We start from the raw sequence: 25,918 nt of genomic DNA, 5'->3' as shown, positions 1-25,918 counted from the left end.
ATGTAAGTTCAGGCTCAAATTGTGCAGTTGTTGACTGTCATAACTCCAAGTAGTGATATCAGTGTAACTCCATAAACTTTGACTGGTGAGGCACTGTCAAAAGACGTTCGTTGCAAGAATCGGCACTTTGGAATTTTGTTGTTGTTGTTGTTGTTGTTGTTTGGCAAGTTTTACAAATTCAGTACGCTAAACATCACATTATCTGCGAAGAACATGCACAGATGCAAGTGAAAACATTGGAGACCGGAAAGCAAAAACAGGCTTCTGTTATTAATCGTGGAACTCTTTCTAATTCAGGAAAAAGTTGGATAAGATTACATTGATTTGGATATCCAATTGGTTTGTTCATCTAATTGTAAATGTGTAAGCCCCACCCATTGCAACACATGATTGGATGGTTGATTACGTTTCAATTTGGCACTGGAAACTCAGCAACGAGAAGAAAATACATTCCTCTGCAGACAGAAAGAAGGATGTTTTGCACTGTATTTCGTTGTCACTTTTAGGGAACCACTGGGAGAGAAATGCAATAGATCTTTCAAAAGGTTATACTGACAAACAAATGTGTTTCAGTAAAGATAAAAGTAATGTTGCCACAACTGCATTTTGTGTTTTGCTTTTCAACATATTTGCTTTACCCCTTATACTGGGCTATATGATACATCATGTATCTTATTCCTCCTCGTTTTTTTTTTCCCTTCTTCTTCCTCCTCGCTGGCTGCATCCACATGATTTCCCAGAGGGAGTGCTGCTACTTTTAGGTCAACAGCTTTAGAAAAAAAAAAGGTTTAACCTTTTGTACCCTCTAGTGATTGATCTTTTAAGAAAACGCCATTGTAATTCATTAAACAGTGGCAAGAAAAAGTATGTAAATCCTTTGGAATTCGCAAGTTTTCTGCATTAATTGGTCATCAAATATCTCATCTTCATCAAAGTCACAAGTATAGACAAACACAATGTGCTTAAACTAACAATACACAACAATTGTAATCTTTCATGTCTATTTTGACATGAAAGATTTTTTGAACACATCCCATTAAACAATCACAGTGCTGTGGGAAAAAGTAAGTGAACCCTTGGATTTAATAACTGGTCGATCCTTCTTTGGCAGCAATAACATCAACCAGGCGTTTCCGGTATCTGTGGATTAGACCTGCGCAATGTTCAGAAGGAATTTTGTACAAATCTTCCTTACAGAACTGCTTCAGCTCAGCCATATTCTTAGGATGTCTGGTGTTAACGGTTCTCTTGAGGTCATTCCACAGCATCTCTATTGGGTTAAGGCCTGGGATCTGACTGGGCCACTCCAAAAGGTGGATTTTCTTTTTTTGAAGCCGTTCTGTAGTGGATTTACTTCGAGTGTTTAGGGTCATTTTCCCACTGCATCACCCAACTTCTACTGAGCTTCAGATGGCGCACAGCCACTCTGACATTATCCTGTAGGATATCTTGATAAACCTGGAAATTTTCCCTCCATGATGGCAAGCGGTCCAGGTCCCAAAGCGGCAAAGCAGCCCCAAATCATGAGGCTCCCTCCACCGTACTTCACCATTGGGATGATGTTTTCATGCTGGTATCCAGTGCCCTTTTAATGCCATACATAGTGCTGCGTATTCTTCCCAAACAACTCAATCTTAGTTTCATCAGTCCAGAAAACAATATTCCCAGCAGCACTGTGGAATGTCAAGGTGGTCTTTGGCAAACTTAAGGCACACGGCAATGTTTTTGTTGGAAAGCAGCAACTTTCTTCGTGGTGTCCTGCCATGGACACCATGCCTGTTTAGTGTTTTTCATACAGCAGACTCATTAACAGAGATGTTAACCAGTTCCAATGATTCCTTTAAGTATTTAGCTGTCACTTTAGGGTTCTTTTTTACCTCACTGAGCATTCTGCGGTGGGTCCTTGAGTCATCTTGGCTGGATGGCCACTTATAGTGAGAGAAGCCACAATACTAAATAGTTTCCATTTACAGACAATTTATCTAACTGTGGATAGATGAATATCTATACTCGAGATAACTTTGTAACCCTTTCCAGCTTTATGCAAAGGAACAATTCTTGATTGTAGGTTTTTTGTGAGGCATGGTCCATGTCAGCAGATGCCTCTTGTGAATAGCAAACTGAAAATGTTTAAGTGCTTTTTATAAGTCAGAGTAGCTCTAACCCACACCACCAATCTTGTTTCATTAATTGGATGCCAGTGTTTGCCAACTCCTGACTCTAATTAGCTTTTGTTGACGTTATTAGCCTAGGGGTTCACATACATTTTCCAACCTACACTGTGAATGTTTGAATGTCTTCAATGTGTACAAGAACAATTAAAATAAAATTGTGTTATTAGTTAAAACAGATTGAGTTTGATCATTATTGTAACTTATACATAAATGCAGTTAATTCCAAAGGGTTCACAAATGTTTTTTTGCCACTGTATGTTGATAGACGATGCTGACCAAACAATATAAGGACATGTTGGAGTAAAACACGACCACAGTCTCAAGTAAACAGCACAAACCTTTATTTTCTTTTTATAAGTTCAGTCATTTTCACAACATAGACAGTTGATTTGGTAAATTTCACCACTGGACACTGACACCAAACCCCTTATTGTAAATACAGTACATTTACTACTGCATATTAGTGTTTTTTCCTTGTACATTACACTCCAATATCAGAAAAAGTAAAAAAAAAAAAAAAGAAAGAAAAAATCACAATGGAAAGCATGAAAAAAAAACATAAAAATGTAGTATTTAAAAATAAAAATAAATTACATAATCTTAGTCATGATAAACTGATCTGATGGTGGAGAGGCTACCTTACAGGATGACCTGCGATGATAAAGATTCAAATGCATATTTTCTCACTCTTGATATCCAGAGCCATTGTCAGTAGGGGACAACAGTATGCTCCACAGTATATGTAAAAGTCTGTCTACCTCCTTTAGCTTACCATTGAACTTCCTAACCAGGATTTAAACCGCTTACTATCACATTTCTATTACATCCTACATCAAATGCTTTATTCATCACTCTGTTAATGTAATCTATAACACATGAAATGGTAGTTTCTTCTGTATTGCTTTGTAATAAAGTGACACATTCATTCACAAGCAGGCATACACAACAGCAGGTAAAGAACAAACTTTATATCCTTTTTATATATATATATCTCGTAATATATTTTTAAGCCCAGAATTGATACAACACAGTCCACACATAAAACCAAAGACCCAACTGTATTTACAGTATATTTTCACTAAAGGAAGACAGAATACCAAATGAAAGATGCAGGAATAATTTGAGAGGGTCTTACACATGTAAACATTAATACTCATCATGGGCTTTTTTAGCACTTATGCTGATTTTTGCATTATAGTTGCAGGCCTGGTATTAATTCCAGACAAAATTTTTCACAGGACACACCAATCTAGAAAATCTTAATGGGAAATGCTAGGCAAAGTCTTAGTAAAGAGCATATAATAAGAGTATTGTTGGTATCAACTATAGTTCAAATGTATGGTTCTGCTGCTACAGTGACCGAAGCAACAGTATGGGCACAAATTAAACTGTGATCTTGACTAGAAATACAATTGACTAGACCTAACCAAGCAGTTAGAAAGGAATCTTACCACTATGTGCCTAAATGGCTTAATTTCCTTACATGCAGATTTACATTAAGGAATGTTTGTGTATGATATATGGGTTTCAGTCCCTGGACTGAAATTCTATGAGGCAAGGCAGTGAACAAGATACAAAATGTCACAGATACAAGTAAGCCAGAATGGGTTTGTGACAAGCACAGCTAAGAATAAGCATGAAAACAGCATTAATTGACTTCTCTAACTTTATATTTTTTGAATTTGTCATTTTCAAAATAAAATAAAAAATAACATTTTAGATATGTATCTCTAACTGTATAATTTAAATACTGCACTGTATTTATTATGTACACATTTGGAATATCTATACAGAAATATTTTTCCGTCCCTTTTATATATAATGAAGGCATTGAAAACTGAAAAATGCTAAAACACAAAAAAATGTGCTGACGTTTACTTAGGCCTGGCCTAAATGAAACGAAACTTGGTCCTAATCATACACTGCTAAAATTTAAATTTAGGCCTAACCATAAAGTTTCTAAAAGTTAACATGGGCTTAATCATAATTTCAGGCCTAATCAAAAACCCTTGAAGGGTGCTATGGCTTCCTTTTAAAATTCAATGGATTGAAATAACTTTTTTCCAATGTACAAAGCATGGGATGTCGAAAATGAGAAATTATTAAGAGTTCAGAGAGGGGGAGGGGCTAAGGGGGAGCAGAGGAGGGGCTAGAGGGTGTGGCCAGTTGAGGCAGTAAGGGAAATTGAGAGTTTTATGTTTCTTGTTCTTTTTTTAAATACCTAAATTCATTTTTTTGTGTTAATGCAAGGCAGTACTGATAGAGCTGAGGGGGTTTCAGCAAGCGCAGTCCTGGTGCGGAGCGGCAGGCTGCTCTGTGAGTTGTGGCCCCTGTTTGGCTCCTGTCACCGCAGGATCAGCGGCATCCAGGCTCTCCGACATCTTCTCACAGATTATGTCAACCAGCCTCTCAAAGGTTTGTTTAACATTTATGTTGTCCTTGGCACTGGCCTCATAAAACTCAAAACCTGAGGATAAAAAAAAAAGTCAAGACCAAGGCTCTGTTCCAAAACCTTGTGAGCTACCTACACATACAGAATTTCAAGGTTGTTCCAAAAGCGAAATCACAAGATACCATCTTTTGGCCCAATTCAAAGGCAGCATTCTGAAAGTGAAAGTGGAGATTTATAGTAAAAAAGGATTGAAATATTAATCTGTTTCTCATCCAAAGTGATTGCATGCTTCAGAAGACATATTTAAACCACTAGAGTTGTATGGATTACTTTTATGCTGCCTTTATGTGCTTTCTGGAGCTTGAAAGGCCTGGTCACCATTCACTTGCATTGTATGGACCTATATGGCTGAGATATTCTTCTAAAAATCTCTGTACTCTTGCAGAAGAAAGAAAGTCATACACATCTGGGATGGCATGAGAGTGAGTAAATGAGAGAAATTACATTTTTGGTTGAACTATCCCTTTAAAAATGGCCATTTAAACCAATATTTGTTTGTGCAATGTTTTTATGCTTATTAGCAACATGTGCCATTTCATTTAAGGTGCTTCACCAGGCAGCTGCCTATTTAGGTAAAAAAGAGAAAAGCTGTTCACTAGGTTGAAGATGGAGCCCAATTTAGCGAATACATGTTTGCCAAAATCATTACAATTATCTAACCATAGAAAATAGGGATAAATCAAGTAAACAAATTACCAAGATGCTCGGAGAGCTGCCGGCCCCTTTCAGAGGCCACGACCCTCTCATCCTCCATGTCACACTTGTTTCCCACTAGAAGCACCTGGGCATTATCCCATGAGTATGTCTTAATCTGTGTGGACCTGTAGGATAAATGATTAAATGTTTCTCTACTTTTGTTCTTTTCTAATAAACTTTGAGGAGCTCTTTTTAGGAGCATGTTTAGTTGACTCACCAGTCCTGCACCGCAGCGAAAGACTCTTCATTGGTGATGTCGTACATGAGGATAAAGCCCATGGCTCCGCGGTAGTAGGCAGTGGTGATGGTTCTGTAGCGCTCCTGTCCTGCTGTGTCCTGTGGAACAACAGCAAGTAAGGCATGGGATGAACTGAACTAAAAGCATCTGAAAAAAATGCAAAACCTTTTAAATATACTTCTTAAGTCAGAAGTTTAAAGGATTTTCACCCAAAAATAAAAAACATTCTCTCATCATTTACTCACACTTATGCCATCCCAGATGTGTGTGACTTTCATTCTTCTACAGAGCACAAACAAAGATTTTTAGAAGAATATTTCAGCTATGTCCATACACTGTAAGTGAATGATGACAAGAACTTTGAAGTTCCAAAAAACACATAAAGGCAGCATAAAAGTAATCCATACAACTTTTAAATCTATGTCTTCTGAAGTGATATCAATCAGATCAATGTTTAAGTCATTTTTCATTGTACATCTTGCCACTGCAGTCTTTAAGCACAATCAAGATTTCAAGTTCGATTACATTTCCTAGTCCTTGACACATGCGAAGAGGGCTCGATGGTGCTAGGAAATGTAATAGAGCTTGAAATCATGATCGCCAAGGAGGTGGTTTATGGCAAGATTTATTGTGAAAAAGGAGTTATATTTTGTCCTGTTCTCACCCAAAACTGATTGTATTGCTTCAGAAGACATTTGGTTTAATCAATGGAGTCTTATGGATTAATTTATTGCTGCCTTTATGTGCTTTTTGTAGCTTCAAATTTGTGGTCACCATTCACTTAGACCTACAGAGCTGAGATATTCTTCTAAAAATCTATGTTTGTGTTCAGCAGAAGAAAGAATGAGCATTTGGGATGGCATGAGGGCGAGTAAATGATGAGAGAATTTTCATTTTTTTGGTGAACTAACCCTTTATGTATTAAGAATTTTAAGTTTAATATATAAAATTAAGGATGTCAAAAGTACCAGAACTTCGGTACTAGGTCAGTACTGAAATAAAAAAAAAAAAATACTTGAATGTGTGTATTCAAACCACAGTTAGGTTTCCTGCTAGGCTTCCATTGAAGTTCATGTTTTCCAGTCTTTTTTACAAACTGAGGCACAATAAAAAAAAATTCCTGTTGTAACTGACAGCATGCCACAGATGCCATCAATTGTCCTTAGCCCTACATTTTCTTTTAATGATACCCTGCACTTTCTTTTTGTACATAATCTGGAAAAAAAACCCCTGCACTCTGACCCCATCTTAGCTGGGATATGTGAAAAAAAGAATTTCACTCTATATGTGCAAATGTATAATGTGTGATAAATCAATAAAATTAATTAATAAAAATAAATTAAAAAATTAATTTAATTAAAATTAAAAAAGTATTTAACTGTGGTTTTGACGTTTTGCTCCTCCTATTGAATAGTACAGTAAGAGAGCGAGTATAACAATACGCATTCAGAATGTTACTGGTTTCGTGCATTCCTGCACCAGAGGAATGATCCTGTAAATTATGAACACTCTCAGTTCAACCAAAAAGAGACCTGTCTCTAATGCAGCAAGCTGAACAAGACCTTGTTAAAAGACAAGCTTCTCATAGGAGGTGGAAACAAAATACAATAATTTTAATATAATTTGAACAGTTTTGTTTTGGAAAAACCCATGAAATGTAAAAACTAAGTAATGCAGAATAAAATAATAGTATACCATAGAAACACTGGTCATTGCTATGCGTTAGCTAAATTGTTCTGAGTGAATGTTAGCAAGTAACTATGCAGTAGCTAGAGTGGTCTGTGTGGTTAAAGGCTAAAGCAGCATTTTCTACAGTATTCATAACTACATATTTTACAAAACAATAAGATTTTTTGTAACTTTTTATTACATTATTATTGTGAATGTGTATCTTTAACAACACATTGTCATAAACATTGAGTCAGTAAGTGAGTCAGCTGTAAATTCAGTAACTGCTCTGACAGATTCAGCGACTAATGTGTTACACTGAAACAAAACAATTACTTGTGAGTCTTTGACTAATTAATTAAAAGAACTTTAGCAAGCATTATTAATAATATTCTGGCCTCCTTTTAAACCACATAGTTACTTTGGCATTGACAGATAATCAGCCATAAACAATCTTTTTATCAATCACTCATGAAACCTTCAAACCTGTCCTCTTGATTTTTTGTGAGTAATTCCAGCTGATTCAACCACAGAGGACTTTCTGAGAGAAACATTTGGATGATAGGACTATGAGTCTATCTTTAGAGGATTTATTTACATTGTGTATTGCTGCTAGTGATATCAGCCTAGCTTGACAAATCAATAAACTAAATCATCACTGACACTCAATGTTACCCCTCATTCCAATAGAGACTTTATAAGGTTATAATTCCTTCCTACCACTGCATCTTCAGAGCAGCAATGACAGACCTATTAATATTCCGAAAGACCTGTATTGAACAATGGGAGTCTATTTTTGCCTCTTGTCTCTGATACCACAATAGTATCAGTATCTTTGGAGCAATATGCTGCAGTCCAGGGAAGTGCTTCAGTTCTTTATAACACTGTCTCTGAACCATTTTTATTGATTGCAGTACAGAGTAGGGCAGTAGACAATATATATATATACACAGTATATATAAACATACATTTGAAGTCAGAAGTTTACATACACTTAGGCTGAAGTCATTAAACCTCATTTTTTAACCACTCCACAGATTTCATATGAGCAAACTATAGTTTTGGCATGTCGTTTAGGACATCAACTTTGTGCATGACACAAGTAATTTTTCCAACAATTGTTTACAGACAGATTGTTTCACTTTTAATTGATGATAATCACAATTCCAGTGGGTCAGAAGTTTACATACACCAAGTTAACTGTGTCTTTAAGCAGCTTGGAAAATTCCAGAAAATGATGTCAAGCCTTTAGGCAATTAGCTTCTGATAGGCTAACTGGGTCAACTGGAGGTGTACCTGTGGATGTATTTTAAGGCCTACCTCCAAACTTTGCTTGACATCATGGGAAAATCAAAAGAAATCAGCCAAGACTCCACAAGTCTGGTTCATCCATGGGAGCAATTTCATCTGTACAAACAATAGTTTGCAAGTATAAACACCATGGGACCCAGCAGCCATCATACCGTTCAGGAAGGAGACGCATTCTGCATCATCTAGAGATGAACGTAGTTTGGTGTGAAAAGTGCAAATCAATCCCAGAACAACAGCGAAGGACCTTGTGAAGATGCTGGAGGAAACAGGTAGACAAGTATCTATATCCACAGTCAAATTAGTCCTATATTAGAATAACCTGAAAGGCTGCTCAGCAAAGAAGAAGCCACTGCTCCAAAACCACCACAAAAAAGCCAGACTACAGTTTGCAAGTGCACATGGGGACAAAGATCTTTTGGAGAAATGTCCTATGGACCGATGAAACAAAAATTTTACTGTTTGGCCATAATGACCATCGTTATGTTTGGAGGAAAAAGGGTGAGGCTTGCAAGCCGAAGAACACCATCCCAACCGTGAAGCATGGGGGATGGCAGCATCATGTTGTGGGGGTGCTTTGCTACAGGAGGGACTGGTGCACTTCACAAAATAGATGGCATCATGAGGAAGGAAAATTATGTGGATATATTGAAGCAACATCTCAAGACATCAGCCAGGAAGATGAAGCTCGGTCACAAATGGGTCTTCCAAGTGACCCCAAGCATACTGCCAAAGCTGTGGCAAAATGGCTTAAGGACAACAAAGTCAAGATATTGGAGTGGCCATCACAAAGCTCTGACCTCAATCCAATAGAAAATTTGTGGGCAGAACTGAAAAAACGTGCGAGCAAGGAGGCCTACAAACCTGACTCGGTTACAACAGTTCTGTCTGGAGGAATGGGCCAAAATTCCAGCAACTTATTTTGAGAAGCTTGTGGAAGGCTACCCAAAATGTTTGACCCAAGTTAAACAATTTAAAGGCAATGCTACCAAATACTACCAAAGTGTATGTAAACTTCTGACCCACTGGCAATGTGATGAAAGAAATAAAAGCTGAAATAAATAATTCTCTCTACTATTATTCTGACATTTCACATTCTTAAAATAAAGTACTGATCCTAACTGACAGGGAATGTTTTCTATGATAAAATGTCAGGAATTGTGAAAAACTGAGTTTAAATGTATTTGGCTAAGTATGTAAACTTCTGACTTCAACTGTGTATATAATACTCCATGTATGTATATATATATATATATATATATATATATATATATTTATCTCGATAGTTTTCAGCCTTTTGACAATATTTTATATGTAGCTAAAAGCGATAGTTCACCCATAAATGAAAATTCCATCATAATTTAGTCACTTTTGTGCCATCCCAAATGTGTATGACTTTCTTTCTTCTGCTGAACACAAACAAAGATTTTTAGAAGAATATCTCAGCTCTGTAGGTCCATACAATGCAAGTGTAAAAAAATCACATAATGGCAGCATAAAAATAATCCATATGACTCCAGTGGTTTAATATATGTATTCTATATGTGACGTTTGTAGCTTGAAAGGTCTGGTCACCATTCACTTGCATTGTATGGACCTACAGATCTGAAATATTCTTCTAAAAATCTTTCTTTGTGTTCAGCAGAAGAAAGGTGAGTATATGATGAGAACATTTTCATTTTTGTGTGAACTATCCCTTTAATATTTATGTTTTTGCACTGAAATGATTAGATATTTTTCCTATTTCAATCAGAGGAACCATCATTTCAACCAAATAGCCATTATTGCCAAGTCATTAAAAAAAAAAAAGTAGTAAAATACAGTAAAAAACAAGTTAAAAATAGTCAGTACATTCTTTCCAGGCTGTTTTTTTAATTAATGAACAAAAGAAAGAATGATATTCACTCATCTACATGTATATGCAAAAATATAACAAAACATTGTAGGCCTAATAAACAGCTTCATTTACCAACATATTTTAACTAAAACATTTTAATATATTTAAAATGCCATACAGAGGCCTCCATGAACATTATTCAAAGTCTCTTGTAGCCACACAAAAGTTTTGTGAATAACAAAGGCTGAATTTAATAAGTAAATATACAGTCTGCATGTGCTTCAGTGAATGAGCGTGCACACACACACACACACACACACACACACACAGAGCATGCGTGCTGCTCGTGATGTGCATGTGCTGCTGTTTTCAATGATGTGGCTCGCAATGGACCCTTTTTACATATCCGGGTTTGGAATGTGGAAGTAAATGATAGCAGGGCTAACTTGTATAGTGGTGAATGACCACAGCAAATATCATTTTTGCTTACCCCCTACCCGTTTGTTCCAGCAGCAAAAGATAATCCACTATTATGCTTTTACAGATTTCCAAAAAAAGGAAAAATATAGAATGGTGGATAATGGAAATCAAAAGAGAGAATGAGGCCAAATTTTCTGTCACTCCCTCAGCAGCTGTGGTAACAAGTTGTTTTTTTATTTATTTATTTTTTTACTTATTCCAGGGTAATATGATACAAAGTATAACATTAAAAGCTAAATTTTACATTTTGCATTCATATATAACTATATTATATTAATGATATTAATATATAAAAATAATATATAAAAAATTACAATAATGTTTGAATTGACTAAGTAATGTGAAATCTTATCACAACTAAAGTGAACACCACTAAAGAATCCATTCCACATTCCAGGTCCACACACACAATGTCAAAAATGTGCCATTGAACTCGCTTCATGCTCACTGAAGATTTTTACTGGAATTACTGTTAATTTCGCTGCTGCATTATCCAGTAGAGTAGTTAATATAAAGGTTTTCTTAATAGGCTTAACATTATGTAATTCTTTTCAGTCTACTCTATTTTATAACTAAAAGTGTTGTAATAGAAAACATGTCTTTTGGTGCATCCCTAATAATAACATTTAGAATTTATTTATTCAAAGTCTAATTTAAAATAATCGTTTTTGGCCCAGTGGTCCCATAATTTTCAGACAAGAATTTTCATTTCGGTGCATCACTAATCTATATGGTAAATTCAGAAAGAGCTTTTCTCTAGTGTGTGGATATGGTTGGGTCTGTGCTGCTGCTCTGTGGGGTGGGGGAGGGTTGTCTTCAACCAGAGTGAAATTTGAGCTATTGGGGGAGGGGTCCTGGTACATCATGAGCAATTCTGATTGGTTAGGCCAACTCATCTGGCGCATCAACAAACCTACCCCACGATACCGGCTGCTGACCATCTTTCTTATTGCATACCACAACAAATCTTCATTAAAGCACAACAGTTTCACTGACTGCATTGGTTGATCTAAATTAATTAGGCCTATGTTATATCTCATCATCAAGGATTTGTTTTTACGTTTTATTAATTTCATTTCTGAAATGTAACACTCTACTTGGTACTTGTTTTTTGGTCTTCGGTCAGAGTACATTTTTATATATCAAGAATGCTGCAAAAAAAAAAAAGAAATAAAAAGGGACCTACCTGATAGCACATGAACATGTGTGTATTTACATCTAGTTGACGTATTTTTTTACGTTGTTTGTACATCTGCAATACGTCTATTCACCTTATGCGTCAGAGAAACTAGTGCACAGCCATCTTGAAAATCTTTGATCTTCCAGTCTAGCGTATTTTATATAGATTTCTATGGTGTTGATGTCTAAGTGTAATTAGCTAGCAAAGTAGATTTACAGGTTATAGAGTTATCATGAGTATTTTAAAGTATTCAGGGGATGTCATAGCAACGGAAAGCAGGGCGGGGAGAATTTAAAACAAGAGTATTTCATTCACAAATACACAAGATCCTACCTTCACGCTGTGGACGAAATGATATGCCTTTGTGCTCATGAAACTCCAAGAGACAATACAAAGTCATTAAAAATATATCTATATGACACCTGTGGCCATCTTCTCAAGTCATGCACCCATCAGGTTATAGTTCAGGTGAGCAGATTTTGTGTGTGTTAATCCGGGACAGGGTGATACTATATTTTTTTTTATACACACACATACACATACTGTATATATAAAAGAGTATGTTTTATTTTATATTGTATTTACAACTAATCACATTTAAGCCTCTTAAAAATGTGTTTTAAAAAGTACAAATAATTTCCTTTAAATGTCATGAACTAGCATGTAAAATAATACAAGCTGTCCTGTTTGAAATTTCATGTCAACACATTTTAACACAAATTATAAATTGAAACTTAAATTAAGCAGAATTACACGTATAACAATTAAACACTTGTATCATGAAAAGTGCAGTGTGTCATAGCTGTCTGAATGTGATCTGCCAGGTCCAATTTACCTCCGTGGGTGTCGGAAAAACAACATTTACAGTGACGGAAAAAATACCTCATGAGCAAGGGGTGCTGTTGTAGTCACGCCATCAACTCTTGGGGAAAAATACTTTCTGTGCTCCCAAACATAATCCATTTTGATCTACTCAGTACACTCTAATAAAAACAGGAAGTTAGATGAAAAAATTTGAAAGAGCAGAGTGTGGAAAAGGGGCGGGGCTGAATAAGGTGAATAAGACGTATCTTTATAAGTACGTATCGGATGTCAATAAGACATTCAGCAGATGTCTGTAAGATGTTAATGATTTAGAATGTTTGTAAATCTGATCTTTTTAAGAAGTTAAGCAGATGTTAATTAGATTGTGATGCTTTCAAGATGAAAAGATCTAAAACAGACATCTCTGAGAAGTATGTGTGCTATCTGGGCTTATTGTCACACAGGTCCTTGAGTAGCACGTGTCAAATAACCCAGTGTTTATCAGCCGGTGGATTGCAGATTGTAAAAAAACAATGCTAAAATGCAAATAATAAAATGCAGCTAACCATATAACTGTGTATAGGATAGCTAAATAATTAGGCTTATCAACTTTGAACTTTTTAAACGGGCAAGAAAATGCTTCCCATGTCTTTAGCAATTTACATCAAATGCTGTATTTGGTATATTGGCACAAATTCACATAAGGTTGAATGTCATGCCCTTATCGTCAATATGAATCAGACAACATTAAATACAGGATTGCTTGCAAAGAAAGATCAACATGGTTGAGCCTACCACAATTTTGTGTTTTGTTCTGTAATTATTGGCTGCCACGTTCATTAAACAACCAAAATTCAAGGGACATTTAGAAACCAATAATCAGTGCTGGATGTAATCGGATTACAAAGTTATTAGTTACTGCAATCTAATGACTTTATATTAGTATAAATATATTTATACTATATTAGTATAATATATTATATTAATTTAAATTCTTGTAATCAGATTACAGTTACTGACTTTCTATTAATTTAATTACTTTTAAGTACATTACTTGCTGTCAGAATTAACGCGTTAATGCGTGCAATTAAATAAAAGTTTAACACGTTAATTTTTCTTAATCGCTATTAACACATTTACCTTTTATACAGCATAAACACTTGTCGGAAGGACAGAACCTTTGAAATGTGTCTGCCTGGAGTCATTACACTGACACACAACAGCGCTTCCATGTCAGTGATAATATGATGGAGAAAGGACCTCTTAACGCTATTTGATGTACAAAAAAAGCCCAGATGGGACTTGTGATCGAAATCAAGTATCTTTTAGCCTATGTAAGGAGCATTTTAATTACCACAGAAGCACGTCAAGTCTTAACTACCACCAAAATGCAGAATGAGACGTTTTTGTCTGCAAGCACTTTATATGTGGAGTTCAAAGCGACGCTTGATGCTAACGATGACACAATTCATGAATGCGACTTCACAAATCATGATGTAGGAAAGTGGATAGCCACTGTCTACCGGCAGATTAATATTGTGGAGGATGAGTGTTATAGAGATATAATGCCTATTGCAATGAATATTTTACCTTTGTGGAGACTAGTTCTTTCAATTAGTCAAACTCCCACTTAAGACTTTGGGAAATGTTTAATGTTTCTTGAATTGGTGATATTTTAGTGCATTTCTATCTTTATACTGTGTAAGGCTTTGTTTAGAATTTTTTAATAAAGCATTATACTGTTGCATATTCTTTTGTTTTCTTTCCTAAGATGGAAAAAATTCATTTTTACAGGAAAAGTGTAAATAGTATCAAATTTCAGCACTTTCACAATCTGTGACAAACTAAAAAAAAAAAAAAAATATGTGATTAATCGTGATTAAAATTATCAACTTACAGCACTAATATTTATAAAATAATATTTTGAATAGATTTAAAACTTGAATAATTTTCATATGTACGTTTCTGTGACAGCTGAAGGGACAACAAATATGAACAAGGAGAAAACTTAGAAATTATTTTGAATTCACTGAGTGTAAAAACTAAAACCTTTCAGTGAAGTGTTTTAAGTTAACTGTGTTTTAGAAAGTAACTTAAGTAAAGGAATTAATATTGTAATTAATTTTTCAATTAAGTAATCAGTAAAGTAATCTGATTACAATTTTAGAGAGTAATTTGTAATGGATTAATATTTATGTGTAACTTATCCAACACTGCCAACAATAAACCAGTTGATAAAATAATGTTTGACTCAAAAAAACATTTGGTTTACTTTTATACAATAAACAATTTTGGAACGGTATTGAGGCACAATTTGATGTCCAATGTAAAATCTGGGTCCTGATGCAAAACCAGCTGATAACCACTGTATTAACTCACAGCTCTGTTCCTGAGATTTGAATGAGATTTATGGGTCTGGAATGAGACAATCAATATCAATAAAGGGAGAGTTTAGAAACCAGTATAATCTCAATTGATTGTCCACTACAGAGCTAAAACGAAGGGTACTCAGCTTTCTAAACTGGAAACAGCTAGTATCCAAGAAACCCTCATGATTTTCTGCTCGAGTTGTTAATTCATAAACAAATCCAAACATTCTATACATTTAGCCTCATTCTATATCTTTCTTCATTAAATTGGCCACAACATATTGCTAAAATGTCACAGATACTGTATGTGACAAGTAAACATTTCATTAATACTGTAGGGCAGCCACAGCCCATGCATTTTAAATCTTGGCCTTCAGTGTGATTCATGCCATTAAGAAAACACAGTTTCACAATGAATAAGACTCTGTATGCCTATCATACATTACATGGCAGACAACTAATAATACCAATTTACATTTTAAATTTTGCTTGCAATAAATTTTGTTTCGTCAGGGTACACGGTTACTTTTCAAAACTTCATCCGACACTGAATGCTCAAGCAGCCTAATTTACACTTACAAAACTCCTGATGCTGCTATAACAATGCAGAAAGCACTTACCCATTTACTTGAAGTAAAAATCAGTCATCCTTTCATGTTTAATTAATCAATCACATGATCATGCAGAACATCTCAGGTTTTTAAATCCAAGAAAGGATCTCTTTCTCAATGGTGATATGGCAGTGACAGCCGACTTGTCAGCAAGATCTCATGCTCTTCGCTTTCTAATTATGTTCATCACTTAAAGCGTGATTGCATCACTCAAGGCCAGCTAGAAGGCCTGGACTGGGACATATCCTAAAGACCACACCCACCAAGAACATCTGATTGGCTGATGAATCTGACAATCTGACTTTAGTTGCCCATTAATTTGCAATGTTGAGGGATTCTGTGGAAATTCTGAAGGCCTGACGGGGTGGAGCTCAGGCTCGTGTGCTGCTTCGGCTAAGGAGCATGGCTTCGGGCATGTGATTTGTGAAACAGTTGTCACACTTCGCTTGTAAGCATCAAGGAATAAATTCTGATTGGATAAACTTTTGTTTTTTGCTATTCGTTTGTAGATGAATTAGGAGTGGAAAGTGACTGAAAATACATAGGCAAAAAGGTTAATGAGAATGAAAGGATGAACAAAAATATTTATTTATTATGCATGTTACACCTGCAGACAAGGCTTTGCTGGCCCTGAGAAATCACTACTGCTGTAGGGCAGAACCTAATCAAAAGCTCTCAATATAGATGGAAAATAGTTTCTCACCCAGATCTGCAGCTTTATCCTCTTGTCATTCCTGTAGATGGTTTTCACCTTGAAGTCGATACCCACTGTGCTTACAAACGCTGGCGTGAAGGAGTCGTCTGCATAACGAAACAAAAAGCTGGTCTTCCCAACGCTGCTGTTCCCGATGATCAGGATTTTGAACATGTAATCAAAGTTCTGGTCAGAGGACTCCTTTTGTCCATAACGGTTATCTGTAGCTGAAGCCATCTAAAAGGGTTTAGAGAGAAAGGATAATTTTAGATGCTTGACAATCATTTTCCTGGATAGTGATAGGTAAATATTTGGCATTTTAACATTATTGCCATCTGATGATAACTTTGTTTGCTTAGCTAAATTATTGGCTGCTACCATAGAAACCATCGAAATAGAGCTGTTCAGCCATGACGTTAATTTGTGGACAAACCCAGAAGGCTAATTCACCATGGGTTCCCTCAGAAATTTCTAATGGGTTTTAATAATGGCAGTTTTGGATTTATGAGTAAAATAAATTCTGTGGTAAACGTTGGGGGGGGGGGGGTAGGGTTGCAGCATGAAGCATTTACATGTTTCCACTGATCATGGTATAAATAATAGTGGGGTTATACTTGCTTGTTTTTATTATTGCGTAAATCTACGCCCGTTCATACCTCAAATGTGAATTTTGATGTATGTTGCTTCATGTGGCTTCAAAATTCATGTTTGTGCTCAAATTCAAGTATGATATTGCTTTTATATAACAGTTCTGTGAGTTAACATTGAGTAACTGATATTTCAGACACTGTATTGCTAGGTATAATGTTAAATTAGTCTCCACAAAGGAAAAAGTTTAAAATAAAAAACTAAAGCAGGATCAATGTAAAGAACACAGACAAGTAAAGTGATACAAACAATGAAACATTCCAGTGCTGTTATAATAGCATATTCATGTCTCCTAAGGAGGAAATGCTTGCTGTATTCATTATTTGTATGTCGCTTTGGATAAAAGCATCTGCTAATTCAATAAATGTAAATTAATAAATAAACTATTGTACATCCGTATATTTCTATTTCCTGGAATTTTTATTGTACATTCTATATCTTACCCAAGAATTTCACACACCATTGCACTTGTGTATATGGCTGTGTGACAATAAAAGTGATTTTGATTTTTTAATATTATAATTTAATGAAACAATCTCATTGAGTCCAAAAAAATTATCTTGTACATGAACATAAAAATGAAGAGCTTAACTCGACTACACTGTTAACGCTTACTGTACTTTATAGGGTAAATAACTGTAAAATGACCAGTAAATTACTTTAATATAATCAAACATTATAATTTAAATGTAATGTACATTGCATCATGGAAAATTTCTGTGATGTCACACATTACAGTAAATATTTTTAATTAGTATTTTCTAATGATTACAGTAATACACTGTACATTAATATAGCAAATTACTGAATGCATATCTGCACGGAACCCACAACACTGAGGAGTGCATGTCTTTCGGCATTCATACTGTTTTTTTTTTTTTTTATTCATAAATCCCGGTAATTATTTGCATTAACATGCACATATGCAGACGCATCCATCTCTATGCGTCACTACCTCACCATCAGCGTTTGGTGTTGCGCTCAGTTCATAATGGAGTAGAAAAATGCAAATAAGTTAAACCATTAAACTTGACTATAATCTTCGATAATATTCTAAATTCAAGTTTGGTATTGGTAGTTAGATAAGCAGTATACGGTATGTATATGTGGTTTGATCATCTAAGTTACAATAATGAACAAACACAATATGTTTTAACTAATAACACAAATTACTGTTTTGTTCTTGTACATATTGAATACATCATTCAAACATTCACAGTGTAGGCTGGAAAAAGTATGTGAACCCCTAGGCTAATGACATCAACAAAAGCTAATTAGAGTCACGAGTTGGCAAACCTGGCATCCAGTTAATGAAATGAGATTGGAAGTGTGGGTTAGAGCTATTTTGACTTATAAAAAGCACTCAAACATTTTGAATTTGCCATTCACAAAAAGCCTCTGCTGATGTGGACCATGCCTCGCAAAAAAAAAAAAAAAAAAGAGATCTCAGAAGACCAACAATCAAGAATTGTTGCTTTGCATAAAGCTGGTAAGGATTACAACATTTTCTTGAAGAGCTAAGATATTCATCTGTCCACAGTTAGAAAAATCTTTTATAAATGGAGACGATTTAGTAATGTGACTACTCTCCCTAGAAGTGGATGTCCAGCCAAGATGCTTAAAGGGCACACCACAGAATGCTCAGTGAGGTAAAAAAGAACCCTAGAGTGACAACTAAGGACTTGAAGGAATCATTGGAACTGGTTAACATCTCTGTTCATGAGTCTTCTATATGGAAAACATTAAACAGGCATGGTGTCCATGACAGGACACCACGAAGGAAGCCGCTGCTTTCCAACAAAAACATTGCTGCATGCCTGAAGTTTGCCAAAGACTACCTTGACACTCCACAACGCTACTGGGAAATTGTTTTGTGGACTGATGAAACCAAGGTTGAATCGTTTGGGAAGAACACGCAGCACTACGTATGGCGTAAAAAGGACATTGCATACAAACATGAAAACATCATCCCAATGGTGAAGTACGATGGAGGGAGGATCAAGATATAGGGTTTCTTTGGGGCCTGGACCGCTTGCCATCAGAGGGAAAATGAATTCCCAAGTTTATCAAGATATCCTACAGGATAATGTCAGGGTGGCTGTGTGACAGCTGAAGCACAGTAGAGGTTGGGTGATACAGCAGGACAATGACCCTAAACATCGAAGTAAATCCACTACAGAATGGCTTAAAAAACAAAAACAAAGAATATCCACCTTTTGGAGTGGCCTAGACAGATCCCAGACCTTAACCCAATAGAGATGCTGTGGAATGACCACAAGAGTGCTGTTCACACCAGACACACTAAGAATATGGCTGAGCTGAAGCAGTTCTTTAAGGAAGATTTGTACAAAATTCCTTCTGAACCTTGTGCAGGTCTAATCTGCAGCTACCGAAAATGCTTCGTTGAGGTTATTGCTGCCAAAGGAGAATTAACCAGTTATTCCACAGCACTGTGATTGTTTAATGGGATGTGTTCAATAAAGACATGAAATATTATAATTTGTTTGTGTTATTGGCTTAAGCACATTGAATTTGTCTATACTTGTGACTTTGATGAAGATTAGATTTTATGACCAATTAATGCAGAAACCAACTAATTCCAAAGGGTTTACATAATTTTTCTTGCCACTGTATGTTGGAAAGTATTGGGTGTGATGACTTCAGGACTTTAATATTAACATTGATCAAATATTATTTTCTTTCAGTATTCACTTAATCCTGGTGGTCCTGCACTGACTGACAACGACTACTTCAATCTGTCACAAATTGTTATCCTTGTTATTACCATTCCTTTTAAATTGCTCTACATGTTGTGTAGTCTTTTACTTAATGTTTTAATATAAGAATTACTATATGTCATGATCCAGTTCCCCTATTCTTGTCATGCACAAAAAAAGATAAATAAATAAAATAATGTGTTTTCTTTAGTATTAATAATGAACTTTATGTCATAATAATTATAATAATAATAAAATCTAAAAAAATAATGTATGGAATAATTACAGTTAGTTACTGTACAATTTATATTTTTATAGTAATCAGTAAATTACTATACACAACAACTTCAGTAGCTTACTGTCATCAGGTTTTTACAGTAACTAGCTGGCAACAATGTTACTATAAAAAGAAAAAAAGGTCTAACAGTGCAGTAAACTGATTTCACAAATGATTTACATGAGGCCCAGTGAGTCTTTGTCCAATCCATCACATTCGACAGGGGACCCATAATTCTCTCTGTTAGTCACTCTGAAAATCAGTCAGGAAAAAAAAAAAAAGAATTCCTCCCAAGGACTGGACTAAAAGAAATGTTTCATCGGCTGCCAGGTCTCTGCATTAATCTGACATTTTCTTTTGGTGTCAGATCAATATTTGCCACAGACCCTTGGAATATTAAACACTGTTCTTTTCACTTCCTTTGGACTGTGCCAAATACTTACTCGTTCTACTGTCCGTGTGAAGCTCACATGAGCTGCTACTGACATCACTGAAATGATTAGCAAGATCAATAATTGTATATTTTCCCTTTTCTGGAAGGTAAGTATAGGCAGGATATAAAGGCGAGTAGGGCAGGAAGTTAAAGACGTTTAGAGGACAAATGTAACATCAGCTTACATGCTACACATATCATGATGAGTCAAAGGATGTCTGACAGACGCATTTAGCTTTAAAATAAAGATGCTAAAGAGCTGAAATGCTTTGTGTTTCACATTGAAAAGAGCAGTTTGATTCTTATCAGGCTGTTTTGAGGCACTTTGAGGGACGGTTTGCTTAATAGGATCCCTAACTTGCCCAGAGACAATATAAGGGAAGGAGATGGACCACATATATATTATATACAGTGCATCTGGAAATTATTCACAGTGCTTCACTTTTTCCACATTTTATTATGTTACAGCCTTATTCCAAAATGGATTAAATTCATTATTTTCCTCAAAATTCTACAAACAATACCCCATAATGACAACGTGAAAGAAGTTTTTGAAATCTTTGCAAATTTATAAAAAATAAAAAATAAAAAACAAATCACACGTACATAAGTATTCACAGCCTTTGCCATGACACTCAAAATTGAGCTCAGGTGCATCCTGTTTCCACTGATCATCCTTGAGATGTTTCTACAACTTGATTGGAGTCCACCTGTGATAAATTCAGTTGATTGGACATGATTTGGAAAGGCACACACAGGTCCCACAGTTAACAGTGCATGTCAGAGCACAAACCAAGCCATGAAGTCCAAGGAATTGTCTGTAGACCTCCGAGACAGGATTGTATCGAGGCACAGATCTGGGGAAGGGTACAGAAAAATTTCTGCAGCATTGAAGGCCCTATGAGCACAGTGGCCTCCATCATCTGTAAATGGAAGAAGTTTGGAACCACCAGGACTCTTCCAAACTGAGCAATCGGGGGAGAAGGGCCTTAGTCAGGGAGGTGACCAAGAACCCGATGGTCACTCTGACAGAGCTCCAGCGTTTCTCTGTGGAGAGAGGAGAACCTTCCAGAAGAACAACCATCTCTGCAGCACTCCACCAATCAGGCCTGTATGGCCGAGTGGCCAGACGGAAGCCACTCCTCAGAAAAATGGCACATGACAGCCCGGCTGGAGTTTTCCAAAAGGCACATGAAAGACTCTCAGACCATGAGAAACAAAATTCTCTGGTCTGATGAAACAAAGATTGAACTCTTTGGCCTGAATGGCAAGCATCATGTCTGGAGGAAACCAGGCAACGCTCATCACCCGGCCAATACCATCCCTACAGTGAAGCATGGTGGTGGCAGCATCATGCTGTGGGGTTGTTTTTCAGCGACAGGAACTGGGAGACTAGTCAGGATCGAGGGAAAGATGAATGCAGCAGAATGCATACAGAGACAATCCTTGATGAAAACCTGCTCCAGAGCACTCTGGACCTCAGACTGGGGTGAAGGTTCATCTTCCAACAGGACAATGACCCTAAGCACACAGCCAAGATAACAAAGGAGTGGCTACGGGACAACTCGGTGAATGTCCTTGAGTGGCCCAGCCAGAGCACAGACTTGAACCCAATTGAACATCTCTGGAGAGATCTGAAAATGGCTCTGCACCGACGCTCCATCCAACCTGATGGAGCTTGAGAGGTCCTGCAAAGAAGAATGGGAGGAACTGCCCAAACATAGGTGTACCAAGCTTGTAGCACCATACTCAAAAAGACTTGAAGCTGTAATTGGTGCCAAAGGTGCTTCAACAAAGTATTGAGCAAAGGCTGTGAATACATATGATGTACATATGATTTTTTTCGTTTTTTATTTTTTAATAAATTTGCAAAGATTTCAAACAAACCTCTTTCACGTTGTCATTATGGGGTATTGTTTGTAGAATTTTGAGGAAAATAATGAATAATCCATTTTGGAATAAGGCTGTAACATAACAAAATGTGGAAAAAGTGAAGCGCTGTGAATACTTTCCGGATGCACTGTATATAGATACTACAGTAAACACTCACTGAGCACTTTAGGAACACTATTGTCCTAATAAATTGCCCGACCTGGTCTACTGCTGTTGTAGCCCATCTGCCGTAATATTCGACTTGTTCATTCTGAGATGCTATTCTGCTCACTACAATTGTACAGAGTGGTTATCAGAGTTACCGTAGCCTTTCTGACAGCTCAAACCAGTCTGGCCATTCTCCATTGACCTCTCTCATAAACAAGGCATTTCCATCCGCAGAACTGCTGCTCACTGGACGTTTTTTGTTTTTGACACCATTCTGAGTAATCTCTAGAGACTGTTGTGTGTGAAAATCCCAGGAGATCAGCAGTTACAGAAATACTCAAACCAGCCTGTCTGGCACCAACAATCATGCCACAGTCAAAGTCACTGAAATCATATTTTTCCCCCATTTTGATGGTTGATGTGAACATTAACTGAAGCTCCTGCCCCGTATCTGCATGATTTTCTGCATTACACTGCTGCCACACAATTGGCAGATTAGATAATCGCATGAATAAGTAGGTGTACAGGTGTTCCTAATAAAGTGCTCAGTGAGTGTATATACAGTATACCAAGAACATTGTTCCTTATGATTAAAATGGTGCTTGTTTAACAAAACCAAAATAGATTATTTTTACGGTTGTTATTATTAAATCATGTATTTGGGACATGGATCAATACCAACGTACCTGGATGATGTATTTACAGAATCTATTCATACTACTCGTATACATACCTTAAGTATTTACTGTTTTACTGGTCGAGAAGTGCGTCCTTCAACAAACACAGTACATACTCTGACAACACGCGATTTCGGACTACGTTTTTTTTTTTCAGTGACTTTCTGGCATCAGCTGCCAGTATTTTACTGTAAATTTATCAATTTATTTTTACAGTATTTCATTCCAAACAGAGCCTCTCTCACATACAAACAGATATTACATTTTCTCCTTAAAATATTTCAATATTATTCTTAAAGGAATATTCCAGTTTCAATAAAAGTTAAGCTCAATTGACCGCATTTGTGGCAAAATGTTGATTAACACACACACACAAAATCATTTCGACCTGTCCATCCTTTTCTTTAAAAAAATAATAATTAAACATCAAGGTTACAGTGAGGCACTTACAATGGAAGTGAATGGGGCCAATGTTTGGAGGGTTTAAAGGCAGAAATGCGAAGCTTATGATTTTACAAAAACACTTCCATTAATTCTTCTGTTAAAAATGTATGCATTATTTGAGCTTTAAAGTTGTTTAAATTGTCATTTTAGGGTTTGTTGACATTACATCTTCAAGGCAATGAAGTTGTAAAATTGGCTATAACTCTACACAGAAAAGGTATGCAAGCGATTTTATCCCACTAAAATCATGTTAACACATTATTTACGTCTTGTGGTTATACTTTTGAAAAAGTTAGTATTTTAACATTTAAGGATTGGCCTCATTGACTTCCATTGTAAGTGCCTCACTGTAACCCTGATTATTGCTGTTGCTTTTTTTTTTTTTTTTAAGAAAATGAGGGGCAAGTCAAAATGAACGTTTGTGGTATTATGTCACAAATGCTGTCGATTGAGCTTAACTTGTACTGAACCCGGAATATTCCTTTAATCTGTCAAATGGGTACACCAAAAATCTCTAATATACGTTTCAATTGCTTTAAGAGTCCACGTGTATTCATCACAGTCATAACAACTTCCACCAGACACAGCACAAACAGAAAGAAACGCTTCTCCTCAAGAGATCCTGGAAACTGATCTGTGATTCAGCATCACGTTTAGATAGTATGTCGGAAAGATTCGCAGAGCACCAAAGGCATCCTACAGTCAGCACCTCTGCTGATAACAGGTGCTTGAGCAGACTGAAAATAGAGGCAAAGTTTTAGGGCCACCAAGGCCAGCTGCTCTCTCGTACTAACAAAAGCCGAGCTGTCGGACCGCCTTAGGAGGAGGACAAAGCGCATCTTTACGATCATAATGTTAAAGAAAATGTACGCAGCAATAAGACTAAAAATAAGACTCCGCTCTCGAGAGCGCTTTTCACTTCCGTTTGATTCAATTGGTCCGGATAATCAAGACTGGCAGTACTGGGCACTGTGTGGTCAGAGCTGTCAAACTGGTTAGTTTCAAAATCACTGTTTTGAATCCAATTTAAAATACACATCGTTTTCACGCAGAAATAAGATTATAAACGAAGCAACCCAAAATGCACGGCCATCGCATTAATGTGGTTGTTCAAAACGGTTAAAAAAACGAACATAAAAGACTCAATAACAGCAGTTTTGCTGAATTTTTACGAAACGGACTGGATACAAATCTCCCATAGAGCCAATACACGGCACCATGATTGGATGACATTTGAGATGATCTCAGATCATGATCTAAGATGTGCAATCATGATACAATAAATGCTTCTATGACATTCAATGTCTACATTTATTCAGTACACCAATGATAGCTAAAATTAAACTTATAAAACAAGCATCCGAACATCCTTACATAATATGAAACAGCACATGTACACGCAACACGGCTGCGGATGATATTTTCACTTGATACAACATCTTCTGGTACGATGTTAAAGAATACAGCATTATTCTCATTTAGCTATAAAACAAAAAGGCAAATCATCGTTTGAATCCGTGCCATGCAACGCTAATGATTTATGTGCATTTCGTATGGAGTATAAATATTAACATATGATGCGCGAATGTCCATGACAAATGAAGGTTAGGCTATTGTTTTTGCAATCAGCTCATTTTCTCAGCTTCCCCTGTATTAAAACGCGTACATAACGCACGGAATCCGATGTGTTTATCGCAGAAACATTAAAAAAAAAGACTGCTGTTGTCTTACCGTAGAAACCGTTTTAAGCGTCACTAACGCCAACACTGCGCCTCTTCCAACACCTGCAGACACTTTGACGTCACAACACTTATGACGCACAGAGGGGTGGGGTCAGACCCACAGTACGCTTTGATTGACGCCTCGGAGAGCTAATCCTCACAATGCAATCCCACCCACAGGATGTAAAATATTCAAGATGCTTTAAACCCAGCGTCATTTATTATTAAGGACGCTGGCGTAGGTCTCTCCATAATAAATTAATTAAAATGGTCTTCCAAAATGACCAGCTGACACAAATGGATTGGCTTACATGAACAGTGGAGGTCAGTGTCCTTTTCGCCTCACTGATATGTAACCAATGTTTGAGTCTATTTTGAACCTTTTAAGAATTCACACGTCAATAGTGTTTTCCACCAAAATATTCTGGGCTACATTTATTGTTATTACGG

General features: G+C 36.4%; 1 protein-coding gene across 1 annotated transcript; it reads right to left on the bottom strand.

The window, feature by feature from the left end:
* Window positions 1-2,493: 2,493 nt before the first annotated feature.
* Window positions 2,494-25,542, bottom strand: LOC127425784 (ras-related protein Rab-3A). Its single transcript, XM_051672034.1, has 5 exons — window positions 25,479-25,542; window positions 16,521-16,748; window positions 5,540-5,658; window positions 5,323-5,447; window positions 2,494-4,641 (listed from the first exon to the last, which is right to left on the bottom strand). Exons 2-5 carry the CDS (start codon window positions 16,746-16,748, stop codon window positions 4,451-4,453), a joined length of 663 nt encoding a protein of 220 aa, XP_051527994.1. The 5' UTR covers window positions 25,479-25,542; the 3' UTR covers window positions 2,494-4,450.
* Between the last annotated feature and the right edge of the window lie 376 nt (window positions 25,543-25,918).

Source organism: Myxocyprinus asiaticus, chromosome 35, assembly GCF_019703515.2.
Source record: "Myxocyprinus asiaticus isolate MX2 ecotype Aquarium Trade chromosome 35, UBuf_Myxa_2, whole genome shotgun sequence".
In the NCBI taxonomy this organism is placed as follows: Eukaryota; Metazoa; Chordata; class Actinopteri; order Cypriniformes; family Catostomidae; genus Myxocyprinus; species Myxocyprinus asiaticus.
This window is presented reverse-complemented; position numbering and strand designations above follow the sequence as displayed.